This window comes from Amblyraja radiata, chromosome 14 (assembly GCF_010909765.2).
Source record: "Amblyraja radiata isolate CabotCenter1 chromosome 14, sAmbRad1.1.pri, whole genome shotgun sequence".
Classification (NCBI taxonomy): domain Eukaryota; kingdom Metazoa; phylum Chordata; class Chondrichthyes; order Rajiformes; family Rajidae; genus Amblyraja; species Amblyraja radiata.
In genome coordinates this window covers 5,225,624-5,243,278 of record NC_045969.1, presented here as the reverse complement: position 1 = coordinate 5,243,278, position 17,655 = coordinate 5,225,624, and the positions used below count along the sequence as shown (strand labels likewise).

At 49.5% G+C, this 17,655-nt stretch overlaps 3 protein-coding genes across 8 annotated transcripts in view; 2 read left to right on the top strand and 1 right to left on the bottom strand.

Moving 5' to 3' along the window:
- jam2 (junctional adhesion molecule 2) overlaps positions 1–667 on the top strand; it is a 45,099-nt gene extending 44,432 nt beyond the window's left edge. For all 3 annotated transcript variants that reach the window (XM_033032402.1, XM_033032400.1, XM_033032401.1), the window contains one exon: positions 251–667. In XM_033032402.1, coding sequence (XP_032888293.1) covers positions 251–283 — 33 coding nt within the window. In that variant the 3' untranslated portion in view covers positions 284–667. The remainder of the gene's footprint in view (positions 1–250) is intronic.
- A 3,552-nt stretch (positions 668–4,219) lies between these two features.
- On the bottom strand, positions 4,220–13,274 carry atp5pf (ATP synthase peripheral stalk subunit F6). The gene is made up of 4 exons (XM_033032399.1): positions 13,224–13,274; positions 8,095–8,300; positions 5,886–6,010; positions 4,220–4,341 (listed from the first exon to the last, which is right to left on the bottom strand). Exons 2-4 carry the CDS (start codon positions 8,262–8,264, stop codon positions 4,313–4,315), a joined length of 324 nt encoding a protein of 107 aa, XP_032888290.1. The 5' UTR covers positions 8,265–8,300; positions 13,224–13,274; the 3' UTR covers positions 4,220–4,312.
- Positions 13,275–13,654: 380 nt separating this feature from the next.
- The window catches only part of gabpa (GA binding protein transcription factor subunit alpha), a 48,197-nt gene continuing 44,196 nt past the window's right edge, over positions 13,655–17,655 (top strand). For 3 of the 4 annotated variants that reach the window (XM_033032396.1, XM_033032398.1, XM_033032394.1), the window contains exon 1: positions 13,655–13,769. The gene's annotated coding sequence lies outside the window, so the exon portion shown is untranslated. Of the gene's footprint in view, positions 13,770–14,010; positions 14,033–17,655 lie in introns of those variants that run through there. The other variant, XM_033032395.1, reaches the window with a different exon arrangement.

The following is a 17,655-nucleotide window of genomic DNA, read 5'->3' as shown; positions in this document are numbered from 1 at the left end:
AGGCCAAGTCAGTGGATATTTTTCAGGCAGGAGATAGATAGATTCTTGATTTGAACGGGGATCAGAGGTTGTGGGGAGAAGGCAGGAAAATGGGGTTAGGGGGGAGAGATAGATCAGCCACGATTGGACGGCGGAGTAGACTTGATGGGCCGAATGGCCTAATTTTACTCCTGGGTCCTTATGACCTTGTATCCCACGTGTAAGATGGCTGCCTTTAAACTGGACTTTCTCTGCTTCATTGTCCACACAGGACTTCAAACACACCAAGTCTTTTGTCATCTGACGGCAAATGAAGAACGGCGCGTCGGTGAAGAATTCCGAAACCACTTCTCCAATCCCTGAAGAATATTGTATTTTGGACAAGGGGGGGGGTGGGGGGGTGAGTAGATGTTGAGTTTGTTCCTTCGATTCCTGTCTTTGACGTCTCCCTGAATTCCTTCCTTGTATCTTTTAATGGCTGTACCTTCAGCTGCCGGTGCCCAGAGGTGGAGACTTTCCCTCTTGGTACCAACAAAAACCTGCCCGAAAACCTTGCCTGCTTCATTGCCGGCCCATGTCACACCACGCTCGCCCATTGTACCGTAAGGTATTGTACGACTGTTTACAATATTAGTGGCCAACTAGCTTATGCACATACTTGGCTGTTGACACTGACAGGAATAATTTTTTTTTTAAAGTGATGCAATGTTGACTTTGATGCGCAGGAAGGAACTGCAGGTGCTGGCTTAAACTGAAGATAGACACCAAATGCTGGAGTAACTCAGCGGGAGAAAGCATCTCTGGAGGGAAGGAATGGGATGACGTTGGATCTCGATCCGAAAAACGTCACCCACTCCTTCTCTCCAGAGACGTTGCCCGCCCCGCTGAGTTACTCCACAATCTTGTGTCCATCGGACGTTGACCCTCACCCACCCTGGTCACGGCACACGGAGGATCTGCCTCGCCGATTTTCAAGCAGTCTCCAGGGTTCAGTTTGGTTTCGAGACACAGCGCGGAAACAGGCCCTCTCCAACTTTAGACTTCAGAGATACAGAGTGGGAACAGGCCCTGAGTCGGCACCGACCAGCGATCACCCACTATACAAGTTCTATCCTGCACACTAGAGACAATTAACCTCCAATCCTGTCGGAAAGGACTGCTGATGCTGGTTTATACCGAATATAGACACAAAATGCTGGGGTAACTCAGCTGGTCAGGCAGCATCTCTGGAGAAAAGGAATAGGTGCCGTTTTGGGTCTGAAGAAGGGCCTTTACTCGAAACGCTGCCTATTTTTCTCTAGAGATGCTGCCAGCATTTTGAGTTACTCCAGCATTTTGTGTCCACCTATAAACTTGTACTTCTTTGAGTGGGGAGAGGGGGAGGAAACAGGAGCACCCGGGGATAACCCACGCGGTCACAGGAGAACGTACAGACAGCACCCGTAGTCAGGATTGAACCATGTTCTCCAGAGACGCTGCCTGACCAGCTGAGTTACTCCAGCACTTTGTGTCCTTTGACCACACTGCGATAGTCCCTAAACCAGGGGTCGGCAACTTATGGCCCCCGGGCCAAATGCGGCCCATAACCCGAAATCATCCGGCCCGCAAGAGTTTTTTTTGTTTTTGTCCAGTAATTATCCGGCCCGCAGACTTCCGTCATCTCCGGTACCTCCCGGGCCCGAGGCTGTGGCATCCAGGCGCGGAGACGCAAGGCGTAAGGAGGCCTGTGCTGGCGGGCGCAATGGCGGAGCTGCCAAGCGCGGTCGAGCGCCGATTCTGTACCGCATCCTGCGCAATGCCGCCAGCACGGCCGCACACCTTCTGTGATCCGGGGCGGGATCCACGTGATAGATGTGGCCCGCCATCCGCTCACAGACATGCGTCCCGGCCCCCTATGCAGAATAAGGTTGCCGATCCCTGCCCTAAACGGTGCATAAGAAATATATATCTTTTTTTTTTAAATAGCAAAATAAAATAGTAAGAAAGCTAGTGAGAGGCAAGATTGTGATGTTCATAAATGATAAGAGGAGAATCAGGCCATTCGGCCCATCAGGTCCACTCTGCCATTCAATCATGGCTGATCTATCTCTTCCCCCCATAACCCCATTCTCCTGCCTTCTCCCCGTAACCCCTGGCACCCTTTCCAAAGCCTCCACACCCTTCCTGTATTGGGGGGCACCGGAACTGCATGTAATACTCCAAATGCTCTGTTCCACTGCCTGTTCATGATCACCACTATCTCACCACGCATAAGTTCTTGATTTCTATTTACATGGCGATTTTCTCCACTGCCAGAAATTATACAGATGTGATTTATTATTGACTTTTAAGTCTCCCGTTTGTATTTACAGAAAACCATGAGATTGTGCAATGGTCTTTGAGTGCATCAGTATGAGAAAGATTAGTAAGATGGCCTAGGAACAGAACAGAACAGTCCCAGCGCAGCAGTAGAGTTGCTGCCTCACAGCGCCAGAGACCTGGGTTCGATCCTGACTACGGGTGCTGCCTGTACGGAGTTTGCACGTTCTCCCCGTGACCAGCATGGGTCTTCCCCTGGTGCTCCGGTTTCCTCCCACACTCCAAAGACGTGCAGGTTTGTAGGTTCATTTGGCTTCATTAAAAATTGTAAATTGTCCCCAGTGTGTGTAGGATAGTATTAGTGTGCGGGGATCGCTGGTCGGCACGGACTCGGTGGGCCGAAGGGCCTGATTCCGCACTGTCTCTCTAAACTAAACTTCTTCTTCTTCTTGCGTAAGGTATGCGCAGCCTAAAGTTGTAAGTCAAGTTGTTCTATTTAATGGTAGACAAAATTGCTGGAGAAACTCAGCGGGTGCGGCAGCATCTATGGAGCGAAGGAAATAGGCAACGTTTCGGCCCGAAACGTTGCCTATTTCCTTTGCTCCATAGATGCTGAGTTTCTCCAGCAATTTTGTCTACCTTCGATTCGCCAGCATCTGCAGTTCCTTCTTGAACATTGTTCCATTTAATCTTGTTTGTGACATCTGGATGATTGCATTAGTCGAAACTGGGCGGACCACGTGAAGGTTGCAACCTCCCACCCATCTAAACTAACACTAAGCCAAAATAAATATCCACAGTATCAGTATTAAAAGGAATACTCGTCAGTATTTATAGGGAGACTCCCAGAATGTACCACTATTTCCAGGGGGGGGGGGGGGGGGGGGGCGCTTTGCAAATTTAAAGGGAAAATCCCTCAGAAGTCTCAGTATTTGCACGCAGGTCCCCAGGATGGAGCGCGATTTGATTTATTCAGTACAAGAGAGCTCGGATATATGCAAGTATATACAGGAGGATTGTCAGTATTTACAGAGGTACCCACACTGCAGAATTCAAATGTTTCTTCTCTGAATCCTTCAACAAAGTGCCTGCCTTGTATATTTCCCGCATTTTCTCCTTTTGATTGTATTAAATAAAAAGTATTTGAATGCAAGCGCCAGTTTTAGGTGTTTTGGGCTGCGTAACTTGAAACTGAAGTAAATTATGTTGCTGTGCATAGTACCTAACAGTATTTTTTTTAAAGATAATGTAAAGCACCTCTTGTAATTTTAACAATGTTTATCTGCTAATCACTTAACTCATCAAGTTGACTTTTAAACCTACTGTACCATTTGACACGTTTTTTTCTAACACAAATTAAACTGTATGTGGAACTTGGTGATTGTGTGAAGATATTGCCTTCAAATGCAGCTACATTTTCGGTCAAGGGTCTTGAGAGGGCAGGGAAGTAGGCCATTCAGCCCATCAGCTTAATACTGGCTCCCAGCAGAGCTAGTGCCATCATTTAATTCTCCCCTCATTTCATCATAACTTTCCGCCCCCGCCCAACTTCCCTTTTTCTTTTTGCTGGAGATGCGGGAAGAAATCCAAAGGGTCCAGGAGGAACCTCACATGGAGTCGTAGATGCTGGAATCTCGAACAGAATACAAAGGGCAGCACGGTGGCGCAGCGGTAGAGTTGCTGCCTCACAGCGCCAGAGACCCGGGTTTCATTGCCACAGAAGGCTGTGGAGACCCATTCAATGGATATTTTTAAGGCGGAGATAGATTCGTGATTAGTATATGTTTCGGGGGAATGGGGTTAGGAGGGAGAGATAGATCAGCCATGATTGAATGGCAGACTAGACCCGATGGGCCGAATGATCTAATTCTGCTTCTATCGCTTATGAAAGCCGATCATAGCTGGAGTTTGGTAAACACGTACAAAATAAAAATAAGGAAAGTTTTTAATCCAACAGAATTTATTAAATTACAACTTTACAGCCTCAGGAAGCATCGATGACGAACAGAGGATACCTTTTCCTTCCAGAAACAAATCATTTGGTGACTTCATCAAATTTTGGTTCTAAATGAGAAATCGAAAGAGATAACTTGTAAAAATATTCAAAAGTAATTATGTTTATAACTGTACATAGAAACATAGAAAATAGGTGCAAGAGTAGGCCATTCGGCCCTTCGAGCCTGCACCGCCATTCAATGTGATCATGGCTGATCATCCAACTCAGTATCCAGTACCCGCCTTCTCTCCATACCCCCTGATACCTTTAGCCACAAGGGCCACATCTAACTCCCTCTTAAATATAGCCAATGAACTGGCCTCAGATACATTCTGTGGCAGAGAATTCCACAGATTCACCACTCTCTGTGAAAAATGTTTTTCTCATCTCAGTCCTAAAAGATTTCCCCCATATCCTTAAACTGTGACCCCTTGTTCTGGACTTCCCCAACATCGGGAACAATCTTCCTGCATCTAGCCTGTCCAACCCCTTAAGAATTTTGTAAGTTTCTATAAGATCCCCCCTCAATCTTCTAAATTCTAGCGAGTACAACCCGAATCTATCCAGTCTTTCTTCATATGAAAGTCCTGACATCCCAGGAATCAGTCTGGTGAACCTTCTCTGTACTCCCTCTATGGCAAGAATGTCTTTCCTCAGATTAGGAGACCAAAACTGTACGCAATACTCCAGGTGTGGTCTCACCAAGACCCTGTACAACTGCAGTAGAACCTCCCTGCTCCTATACTCAAATCCTTTTGCTATGAATGCTAACATACCATTCGCTTTCTTCACTGCCAGCTGCACCTGCATGCCTACTTTCAATGACTGGTGTACCATGACACCCAGGTCTCGTTGAATCTCCCCTTTTCCTAATCGGCCACCATTCAGATAATAGTCCACTTTCCGGTTTTTGCCACCAAAGTGGATAACTTCACATTTATCCGCATTATACTGCATCTGCCATGCATTTGCCCACTAACCCAGCCTACATGAGTGTCTCACGTCCTCAGATATGTCAACGTCAAGCCTTTGGCAAGATTCAAACCACAGATAGTCACACAGCGTGGAAACAGGCCTTTCGGCCCAACTTGCCCGCGCTATCCAACAAGTCCCATCTACACTAGTCCCACATGTCTGTGTTTGGCCCATATCCCTCGAAGCCTGTCCTATCCACGCACCTGTCCAAATGTCTTTTAAACATTGTGAGAGCATTTTGACTCTTAGCTTCTTGAAGATGAACTGCTCAAGTTATAGGTCAGAACAAGGAACTGCAGGTGCTAGTTTACCAATAAAAAAAAGGCACAAAGTGTTGGAGTAGCTCAGCGGGTCAGGCAGCATCTCTGGAGGACATGGATAGGAAATGCTTTGGGCCAGAACCCTTCTAGAGTTAATAGTCATGTTGAGACTGAAGATGGGTCCCGACCTGAAACGTCACATATTCCATGTCCTCCAGAGATGCTGCCTGACCCGCTGAGCTACTCCAGCACTTTGTCTTTTTTTGTTTTTGCTCGAGTCACATTCCTGGCAGGGCATAGGCAACATTTTATATCTAGGAGCCTGCGGAAAGCCGACTACCGAGCTCCTTCAGCCCACGGCTGGAGTCAAACCTTACCCTCAAATTTAAATTCTGGGAACTTCTCAAGGTCTCCACCGCCGTAGAATCGCCGCAACTTGGTGATCTCTTGGTCCACGTTCTTCTGGTACTCTGGGCCAGCGTCAACAACACCGCCCGCTTTCCTGCGGTCACAGGGAAAGAAGGACGCACGTCAGTTATCTTGGCGAGACAGAAAGCTGGAGTAACTCAGCGGGTCAGACAGCAGCTCTGGAGGAAAGGAAATGGCGACGCTTTGGGTCGGGACCCTGCTTCAGACCGAGAATCAGGGGAAAGGGAAACGAGAGATGTAGATGGTGATGCACAGAGACATAGAACAAAGTAACAAAATTCTTAAGGGGTTGGACAGGCTAGATGCAGGAAGATTGTTCCCGATGTTGGGGAAGTCCAGAACAATGGGTCACAGTTTAAAGATAAGGGGGAAATCTTTTAGGACCGAGATGAGAAAAACATTTTTCACACAGAGAGTGGTGAATCTGTGGAATTCTCTGCCACAGAAGGTAGTTGAGGCCAGTTCATTGCCTATATTTAAGAGGGAGTTAGATGTGGCCCTTGTGGCTAAAGGGATCAGGAGGTATGGAGAGGATACACAAAATTGCTGGAGGAACTCAGCGGGTGCAGCAGCATCTATGGAGCGGAGGAAATAGGCGACGTCAGGAGAGGAGGCAGGTACAGGATACTGAGTTGGATGATCAGCCATGATCATATTGAATGGCGGTGCAGGCTCGAAGGGCCGAATGGCCTCCTCCTGCACCTATTTTCTATGTACAGCACAGGAAGAGGCCCTTCGGCCCACAAAGTCTATGCCGAACATGATGCCCAACTCTTTAGACCAAGGGTTCCCAACCTGGGGTAAAGTTTGCCTACCCAAGGGGTAAATTGGTTGGATTTGTACATATTTTTCCCATTGACTGACTGTGTTTGGTTCTGGTATAAACCGGTATCTGTTCATCATTAGTTGTTCATAAATAAGTGAAATAACATTGTTATGTGCTATTAAAGTTGCCAGGGGTAAACGGGACGAAAAAGGTTGGGAACACGTGCTTTATACCTTAGAGATACAGTGCGGAGGCCCTTCAGCCCACTGAGTCCGCACCGACCAGCGATCACCCCTACAATAGTTCTATCCAACACAATAGGGACAATTTACAATTTTACCAAAGCCAATTAGCCTACAAATCTGTACGTCTTTGGAGTGTGGGAGGAAAACAGAGCATCCGGAGAAAACCCTCGCGGTTACGGGGAGAATGTACAAATACTTTTTCCACACAGAAAGTTGTGAGTCTGTGGAATTCTCTGCCTCAGAGGGCGGTGGAGGCCGGTTCTCTGGATACGTTCAAGAGAGAGCTAGATAGGACTCTTAGAGATAGCGGAGTCAGGGGATATGGGGTGAAGGCAGGAACGGGGTACTGATTGGGGATGATCAGCCATGATCACATGCTGGCTCGAAGGGCCGACTCCTGCGTCTATTGTCTATTGACTGTACAGACAGCATGGTAGTAGTCAGGATCAAACCCGAGTCTCTGCTGCTGTAAGGCAGCAACTCTACAGCTGCCCCACTGTGCTGCCCATTTGTGGAGGCAATGGATAGGACACACAAGGAACTGCAGATGCTAGAGTCTTGAGCAAAACAAAGTGCAGGACAGTAAGTCAGTGCTTCAGGCAGCATTTGCAGAGGCAGTCTGAAGAAGGGCCCCAACCTGAAAAGTCACCTATCCATCTCCTCCAGAGGTGCTGCCTGACCCGCTGATATACTTCAGAACTTTGTGTTCCAGTAAAGGGCCTGTCCCACTGTATGAGGTAATTCAAGAGTTCTCCCGAGTTTCCCCTGAGTTTCCCCTGATTCGAACTCGGAGAATTACGGTAATAGCCGCTCGTAGGTACTCGGGGCTCTCGTGGACATTTTTCAACATGTTGAAAAAACTTCACAAGCTTACCGCGTTCCCCGAGTACCTGCCGTTAGCGTTGCGAGCCGCTAAGAGACGTCCCGAGCTCCGACGTACCCGCCACGTACATTCTACGTGCTTACGAGTTAGATTTTTTTGTAAACTCTGGAGAGCTCTTGGGTAAACTCATATAGTGGGACAGGCCCTTTAGTCTTTGGAGAGAATAGATGGGAGATAGAAGCAAGGGTCACTGACATTTGGGGATAATACAAGCTCACAAAAGGCACACGAATATTTGACTTTATTTTCAGCGTCTCGCTTACTTGCTCTTGGTGTCGTAGTCACGAATCTTGTCCAAGAAGAGCTTCTGTATTGGGTCGAGGTTCTTGGTCTGGTTAAACACGACGGCTGTGAAGCCGATGTTTCGCTGAAGCTGAAGCGAGAGTGCAGACCGCGCGGCGGCCGAAAACCGAAAGAGGCTTTGCAGAATCATGGCGGCTTGACGGAGCTCAGTCCGAGTTCACTCGCACTGTCGAAAGTAACACAAGGTACCACGTTTTACCGGAATGCATTACAGCACGATGTGAGAACAGCTCCAGCCAAGACCGCATGAAATTGCAGAGAAACGCGGACGCAGCCTGGACCACTGCAAACCAACCTCCCTTCCATTGGCTCCATCTACATTAAACACTGCCTTGGCAAGGCCAGCAGCATAATCAAGGACCAGTCTCTTCCCAAATCACTCTCTTCTTCCCTCTCCCGTCTGGAAGTGTGAAAGAGAAGCACACCTCCAGATTCAGGGACAATTTCTTCCCAGCTGTTATTAGGCAACGGAACCATCCTATCACCAACTAGAGAGCAGTCCTGACCTCCCATCTACCTCATTGAAGAACCTTTAACTATCTTTAATTGGACTTTATCATGCACTAAACATTATTCCCTTTATCCTGCATCTGTACACTGGACCGCTCGATTGCAATGTGTATCAAGGAACTGCAGATGCTGGTTTAAACTGAAGATAGACACAAAATGCTGGAATAACTCAGGCAGCATCTCTGGAGAGAAGGGATGGGTGACGTTTCGGGTCGAGACCCTTCTTCAGTCAGAAAAATGCGGAGTTACTCCGGCATCTGGTGCCTGGGCGCGATTGTGATCCTTTCCATTGACAGGATAGCATGCAACGAAAATCTTATCACGTAATTAGTCAGGTGCCGTGTAGGTTTGACATGTTTCTACCGCCTCTGACCTTTCCAACATCAGGATCTAAATCCCTCACACAATTCCCCACTGATCCTTGGACTAATGTCCACGGGTGGGACACCATTCCTGGTCATCCTGATGGGTCTCACATAATTTCAACGCAGTTCTAAACAGGATATAGACAAGACCAAAGATCTTTGGACAAGACGTGGGTGATGGGACAGTAAATGCGCATGGCAAAGCAAAGCCACTGAAGACAACTGCTTGTCTCAAACAATTAATCATTTTATCATGTCCTGCTCTTGATACAAATTCCTTGAACATGATAAGTGTCCTCCCATGAAAACACAAGACACCACTTTACAAACCTCAAACTCAATTCAAAACTTTTGCACATAGATTAACAGAATCATTTCTCCTTTATTCCCCCCCCGTTCAGATACGTGATAAAGGGAATAACATGAATAACGTTTTGAAACATCGAAAATAGGTGCAGGAGGACGCCATTCGGCACCGCCATTCATTGTGATCATGGCTGATCGTCCCCTATCAATAACCCGTGCCTGCCTTCTCCCCATATCCCTTGACTCCATTAGCCCCTAGAGCTCTATCTAACTCTCTCTTAAATCCATCCAATGATTTGGCCTCCACTGCCCACTGTGGCAGGGAATTCCACAAATTCACAACTCTCTGGGTGAAAAAGTTTTTTCTCACCTCAGTCCTAAATGGCCTCCCCTTTATTCTAGGACTGTGGCCCCTGGTTCTGGACTCGCCCAACATTAGGAATAATTTTCTGCCTAGCCTGCCCAGTCCTTTTATAATTATGTTTTCCCCCTCATCCTTCTAAACTCCAGTGAATACAAGCCTAGTATTTTCAATCTTTCCTCATATGACAGTCCCGCCATCCCAGGGATCAATCTCGTGAACCTACGCTGCACTGCCTCAATCACAAGGATGTCCTTCCTCAAATTAGGAGACCAAAACTGTACGCAATACTCCAGATGTGGTCTCACCAGAGCCCTATACAACTGCAGAAGAACCTCTCTACTCCTATACTGAAATGCTCGTGTTATGAAAGCCAACATTCCATTAGCTTTCTTCACTGCCTGCTGTACCTGCACGCCAACTTTCAGTGACCGAAGATAAAGTCAGATGAAAGATGGTTTAATCCCCAATCCTTTCCACTCGCCACTTTTATTTCATATTTCATGTATTTTGTATTTATGACTGTTGGGAGATGAATTTCCATCCTGGAATAAATAAAGTTCTCCCATATCGTTTGAGGGTCTCCAATGAGGTAGATGGTAGGTCAGGACTGCTCTCCAGTTGGTGTTAGAATGGTTCAGTTGCCTGATGACTCATGATTTTGTACACCTCGATATACCTCTAAGACGGAGGAACTGAAGGAAATCCACGTTAGGCAGGAAATGGTGTTGGGTAGACTGATGGGACTGAATGCTGATAAATCCCCAGGGCCTGATGGTCTGCATCCCAGGGTACTTAAGGAAGTGGCTCTAGAAATCGTAGATGCATTGGTGATCATCTTCCAATGTTCTACAGATTCAGGATCAGTTCTTGTGGATTGTAGGGTAGCTAATGTTATCCCAGTGGATGTTGTGTACCTGGACTTTCAGAAAGCCTTTGATAAGGTCCCACATAGGAGATTAGTGGGCAAAATTAGGGCACATGGTATTGGGGGAAGAGTGCTGACATGGATAGAAAATTGGTTGGCAGAGGAGGAAACAAAGAGTAGGGATTAACGGGTCCCTTTCTGAATGGCAGGCAGTGACTAGTGGGGTACCGCAAGGCTCGGTGCTGGGACCAGCTATTTACTATATATATTTTAATGATTTAGATGAAGGGATTAAAAGTAACATTAGCAAATTTGCAGATGACACAAAGCTGGATGGCAGTATGAACTGTGAGGAGGATGCTATGAGAATGCAGGGTGACTTGGACAGGTTAGGTGAGTGGGCAGATTCAGATTCAACTTTAATTGTCATTGTCAGTGTACAGTACAGAGACAACGAAATGCAGTTAGCATTTCCTTGGAAGAGCGACATAGAATACGATTTCAATAAATAAATCTATTTACATGCATACATAGTGTTTTTCCTGTGGGAGGAGTGTTGGGGGGGGGGGGGGGTGATTGGCAGTCACCGAGGTACATTGTTGAGTAGTGTGACAGCCGCAGGGAAGCTGTTCCTGGACCTGCTGGTCCGGCAACGGAGAGTCCTGTAGCGCCTCCCGGATGGTAGGAGGGTAAACAGTCCATGGTTGGGGTGAGAGCAGTTTAATGTGGATAAATGTTATCCACTTTGGTAGCAAAAACAGGAAGGAAGATTATTATCTAAATGGTGTCAAGTTGGGAAAAAGGGGAAGTACAACGGGATCTTGGGGTCCTTGTTCATCAGTCAATGAAAGTAAGCATGCAGGTAGCGCGGGCAGTGAAGAAAGCAAAAGGCATGTTGGCCTTTATAACAAGAGAAGTTGAGTATAGGAGCAAAGAGGTCCTTCTGCAGTTATCCAGGGCCCTAGTGAGACCACACCTGGAGTTTTGTGTGCAATTTTGGTCTCCAAATTTGAAGAAGGACATTCTTGCTAATGAGTGAGTGCAGCGTAGGTTCACGAGGTTAATTCCCAGGATAGCGGGAATGTCATATGTTGGGCTTGTATACTCTGGAATTTAGAAGGATGAGAGGGTATCTTATTGAAACATAAGATTATTAAAGGTTTGAACATGGTAGAGGCAGGAAACATGTTCCTGAAGTTGGGGGAGTCCAGAACCAGGGGCCACAATTTAAGAATAAGGGGTAAGCTATTTAGAACGGAGATTAGGAAACACATTTTCACACAGAGAGTTGTGAGTCTGTGGAATTCTCTGCCTCAGCAGCCAGTTCTCTGGATACTTTCAAGAGAGCTAGATAGGGCTCTTGAAGATAGCGGAGTCAGGGGATATGGGGAGAAGGCAGGAATGGGGTACTGATTGTGGATGATCAGCCATTGAATGGTGGTGCTGGCTTGAAGGGCCGAATGGCCTACACCTGCACCTATTGTCTATTGAATACACCGCTGTTCAACACCTCTAAAAGATACTCCTCAGCCTCTTGTACTCCGAGGAGTGTACCAGCCTGCCTAACCTCTCCCTCCATGCACCCCTGTTTATGGGTCTCGACCCAAAACGTTGCCCATTCCCTTTCTCACCAGAGATGCTGCCTGACCCGCTGAGTTACTCTACCTTCTGTCTACACTCGCACCTCTACTGAACGCAACTCTCTCTGCCTCTGCAAGATCACCCCTCAGCCTCCTGGGCTTCAAGGAGTCACAACCTGTCCCTGTCCCCCTTCAACGGCTCCTTCTTCCCCATGACCTCCAGCACAACAAGAGGTCAGCGACAGCAAAGAGGCAAGAGAAAGGTCGGCAGCCGCCCTCAAGGAGGGGTTGGCTTCCCTGTTACCGGGAGAGGCGGCCCTCTTGGAGGAGGCGACCAGCCATGGAGCACCGTTGACCGAAGCCCAGGACTCGGAGCGGATTTACCGGTCACACAAGAGATTGGGAGCAGCGGTGACCCTCAGGGGGTAAGGTGTGTCTTAATGGATGGCGGCAATGAGCCCGGGACCAGCGGGTTTAACCTGTTACCAGAGCGGCCCCGAGTCCGGGGATTCAACCGGTAACTTACACGGAGCCCGGGAGGGAACTGGGGGAAGCGGAGTTACCGGTTACACACAGAGTCCCCGGTGGGGTAGTGGCGGCCCTGGGGCCGGGGGGTTGAAGCGGTGATGGAGGGGAGCTGGGTCCGGGGGTTGAAGCGGTCACACTGCGAGCCCCGGGAAGCGGGAGCAGCCGCTCGCCCGAGGCCGGGGGGGGGGGGGGGGGGTTGACCGGTCACACGGTGCCCGGGGAGCGGTAGCTGAGGCCGGGGGGGGGGGGGGGGGGTTTGACCGGTCACGGAATGGCCCTGAGACCCGGGCTTTACCGGTCACACGGTGCAGCTGCCCCGGGAAACGGGAGCAGCCGCCCGCCCGCCCCTGAGGCAGAGGTTGAACCGGTCACACTGAGCCCCGGCCCGGCCCTGAGTGACCGGTCACAAGGAGCGGCAGCGGCAGCCATGAGAAGCCGGGGTTACCGGTCACGCTGAGGCCCGGCCCGGCCCGGCCCTGAGTGACCGGTGAGCGGGAGCCGAGGCCCGGGGTGAGCGGCCACACGGAGCAGCAGCAGCTCCAGCAGCAGTGACCGCGGCGCCGACACTCACCTTGTCTCTGTCTCTGTGTCTCTATCTCCCCTCCCCCCCCCTCCTCTACCCCGAGGGCCGCCGGGACACAGCAAAGTGGGCAACCCCCCCACCCCCAAACCCACCCCGCGCCCCCCCATCCCCGCCCCGCCTGGGAAACATCCCCCACCTCCCCCCCCAAACTGAAAAACAAACCTCTAAACCGTGTTTTTTTAATATATTTTAAAGCGGTGAACCGGAAGTGCTTCCGCACGACGTTGACCCCACCCCCCCCCCAGGTCTTTGATATTTATATACATATATCTGTCTTTTAAATGTACAAGGCTTTGTGCACATTTCCATAGGGGGTGGGTTGTAAAAAGGGAAGGTTAGCGAGTGGGTGAAATGTGTTTTAAATAGGAATAAAGGGAGGAGGAGGGGGTCAAGGGTGGGGGTGACGTCACGCGAGGGGAGCGGAAGTGGATGTTGGAAGGCGCGGGTTTCCGGTTGTCCGCGGAGAGCGGAGCGAGAGAGAGAGAGAGAACGAGAGGGGGGACAGGAGAGGAGCGGCGGGCCGAAGGGACGGCGGTGAGTGGAGAAGCGGCGGTGGAGGGGCCCGCGGCTGTCCCGGGGGGTGGGGAGTAAAATAATAACGGGGAGGGAGGGGACAGGAGAGGAGAGTCGGGCCGAAGGGACGGCGACCCGAGGCTGTCCCGAAGGAAGGAGGGGAGGGGGATAGGAGACGATCGTCGGGCCGAAATGGCGGCTGTCGCCCCCGAGAGAGAGGGGGAGGGTCAATAACGACGAGGAGAGAGAGGACAGGAGCGAGCGGTCGGGCCGAAGGGACGGCGGTGAGTGGGGGGGCGAGAAAGTGGGCTGTCCCAAAGGAAAAGGACGGCGATGAGAGGAGAGGGTACGACGCGGCGGGCCGAATGGACGGCGATGAAGTGGGGAGTGGAGCAGCGGTGAGGCCCGAGGGAGTTGGGTAGGGAAGGATGGCAGGGGACGGGCCGAAGGGTCGGCGATGAGTAGAGGTCCGCTGCTTGCCCATCCCCTCCTCTCCCCGTGTGAGGGAAGAAATAGATCAACATCAGCTGGTCCAGATAAACAGGGATCTAATGTTGAGACTCTATAAGGCGCTGGTCAGGCCACATTTGGAGTACTGTGAGCAATTCTGGCCACCATATCTGAGGAAGGATGTGCTGGCTCTGGAGAGGGTCCAGAGGAAGTTTACAAGAATGATTCCAGGAATATGCGGGTTAGCATATGATGAGCGTTTGACGGCATTGGGCCTGTACTCGCTGGAGATTAAAAGGGTGAGGGGGGACCGCATTGAAACTTACAAAATAATGAAAGGCATGGATAGAGTGGATGTGGAGAGGATGTTTAGTGGGAGAGTCTAGGACCAGAGGTCACAGCCTCAGAATTAAAGGATGCTCTTTTAGAAAGGAGGCAAGGAGGAGCTTCTTTAGTCCGAGGGTAGTTAATCTGTGGATCTCATTGCCACAGAGGACTGTGAAGGCCAAGTCAGTGGATATTTTGTAAGGCGGAGATAGACAAATTCTTGATTAGAACGGGTGTCAAGGGTTATGGGGAGAAGGCAGGAAAATGGGATTAGGAGGTAGAAATCAGCCATGATTGAATGGTGGAAGAAACACGATGGGCCGAATGGCCTAATTCTATTTCTGTAACTTGTGAACTCTCCTCAGGGGTGAGGTGGGCTAATATCCCTGTGAGGGAGAGGGATCGGGGTCAGCACTTTCCCCTCTTCCCCTCTACCCCTCTATCAGGCAGTTGATGCCTGTCTCTCGTCCCCACTCCTGGCGAGGAATGGCCAATGGTTCTTTATTATCACACGCGCAGATGTACAGTTCTTATTTTGCACACTGTTCAGTAAATATTGCCTGTAAAGTTGATGCTTGTCTCTTTCTTCACTTCCCACTCCCCCTATTTGGGAGGGGAGAAGGGGGCGTGGGGAGTTGAACTGACACGTCCATCCACCCTACCCCTGGGGAGAAGTTGACGACTGTCACCCGACCCGAAAAGCCAACCATTCCTTCTCCCCAGAGATGCTGCCTGTCCCGCTCAGTTACTCCAGCTATTTGTGTCTTTGTCCAAGCCTTTCACTATTCGGTCCGTTTCAATGAGGTCGCCCTCATTCTTTCTTCTAAACTGCAGCGAGTACAGGCCCAGTGCCGTCAAACGCTCATCATAAATTAACCCACTCATTCCTGGGATCATTCTTGTAAACCTCCTCTGGATTCTCTCCGGGGCCAGCACATCCTTCCTCAGATATGGGGCCCATGAGGCAGGCTTTACCGAGCAGGAGGATTGCATCAGGACAACCAGCTCATCCGTGAATCAACAGTAGACACAAACTTCGAACGCTGAGTGACTCAATATTCCCATGAGTTTTTCTGTTCAGTTTATTATTATTGTTATGTGTTACGGGGTACAGTGAAAAGCTTTTTTTGGTGCGTGCTATCCTGTCAGCTGCAAGACTTTACATGATTACAATCAAGCCGTCCACAGTGCACAGATACTGGAAAAAGGAAATAGCGTTTAGTGCAAGGTAAAGTCCGATTAAGTGTGTCGGAAGGAACTGCAGATGCTGGTTTACGATCATGGACCTGACCTAAAACATCACCCATTCCTTCTCTCCAGAGAAGCTGCCTGTCCTGCTGAGTTACTCCAGCTTTTTGTGTCTACCTCAATTCCGATTAAAGATAGTCCAAGGGCCCCCAACGTGGTAGATGGGGGGTCAGAACTGCTCTCTAGTTGGTGATAGGATGGTTCAGTTGTCTGATAACAGCTGGGAAGAGACTGGGTATTGGGTCAGGTCATGGAGCTTCTGTTCTCAGCTTGAGGCATCAGTTAGTGCAGAGTTTTGGAAATAACTGGCTTGCTATCAGCTGTTATGGGCAAAAATTTGGGAAATGTTACATAACAACACTCTACACGTATCACAAGGTTGTAGATCTACAGTGGGCTGAATTATCTGTCCTTCATTTCAGAAGGTCAGTGTCAATAGTCAATGATGCTTTATTTATCACCATATAACTGCACGGTGATATTCTTTTTGCATATATTACACATGCGGGCACCGCCATTTTTGGCTCCATTATTCGAAGTTGAGGCTTTCTGGCTTCCCTTCAGTTTAGTATAGAGATGCCGAGCGGATACAGTCCCTTCGGCCCACTAAGTCCGCACCGACCAGCAATCCCCGCACATTAACGCAAGCCTACACACACTAGGGACACTTATACCAAGTATACAAATCCAAGCCAATTAACCTACAAACCTGCACGTCTTTGGAGTGTGGGAGGAAACTGACGATCTCTGAGAAAACCCACGCAGGTCACGGGGAGAACGTACAAACTCCGTACAGGCAGCACCCGTGGTCGGGATCGAACCCGGGTCTCCGTCGCTGTAAGGCAGCAACTCCACCGTGCCGCTCTTCTGCTCCCAGGCCTCACGGTCTGCCTAGCGAGCTCCTGCAGGCCAAGCTATCCGCAAAGCTTTTCACCGTATCACGATACACCTGACAATAATTCCAGTACCTCTCTGGAACCTGGTGCAATGACTTGTGGACAAGCCAGGAGAAAGCTGTGACGGGAATGCCAGTTACCGCGGTCACTGTACAAAATTCTGTTTTGTCAACTGCAGTAACAAGTAATTTTCCCCATGTTTATGAAACACAGCTGCAATTGTTTGAAGTTTATCTTGGAAATATTAAAGGGGAAAAGTTGAAAGGAGATGTGCGGGGCAGGTTTTTGTACACAGGGGGTGGTGGGTGCCTGGAACGTGCTGCCAGGGGTAGCGGTGGAGGCAGATACCATAGTGGCATTTGAGTGACTTGTAGATAGGCACGTGGATATACAGGGAATGGAGAGATATGGATCATGCGCAGGCAGCTGAGATGATCTTGTCATCGTGTTTGACACGGGGGGGCCTGGTCCAGTGCTGTACGTTTCTATGTTCTAACTCTACTGAAGTGGACAATCTGAGAGTGTTGCACCAGGAGTGTTGCGGTGACAGTACATGCTTGTGCGTCCAAGGTTTGGTGCTGACACAACAGTGAGCAGACCTTGCTGAATTTCCAGCTGGTCAAGTGTGGCATCAGCAGTGTTTATGCAGTGCCCGGGGAGCCGTCAGTATTGCATTTGCTTGCTTGTTGTGAGGGGAATTGCTCCTGCAATAAGCCGTGCATTTTGTGGTCATCCATGTCTATGTCCAGCAATTTGTAGAAGATCATCCTGTCCTTGTACGATAAGAGTGCCCAGAGGTCTGTGCCTGTGCAATGGACGACAGTGTGCCTGACTGTTTGAGTCTGTCCTCGCTCAGAGGGGGAGATTACCCCCCCCTCCCCCTCCCCCGGAGTACTGTCCGGTTGGAGCCGTCCAGACATGGGAAATGTCCTTCAGCCCATTGTCCCTCCAGCTGGAAGGAGCGTTCAGAGCGGGGGATATGGAGG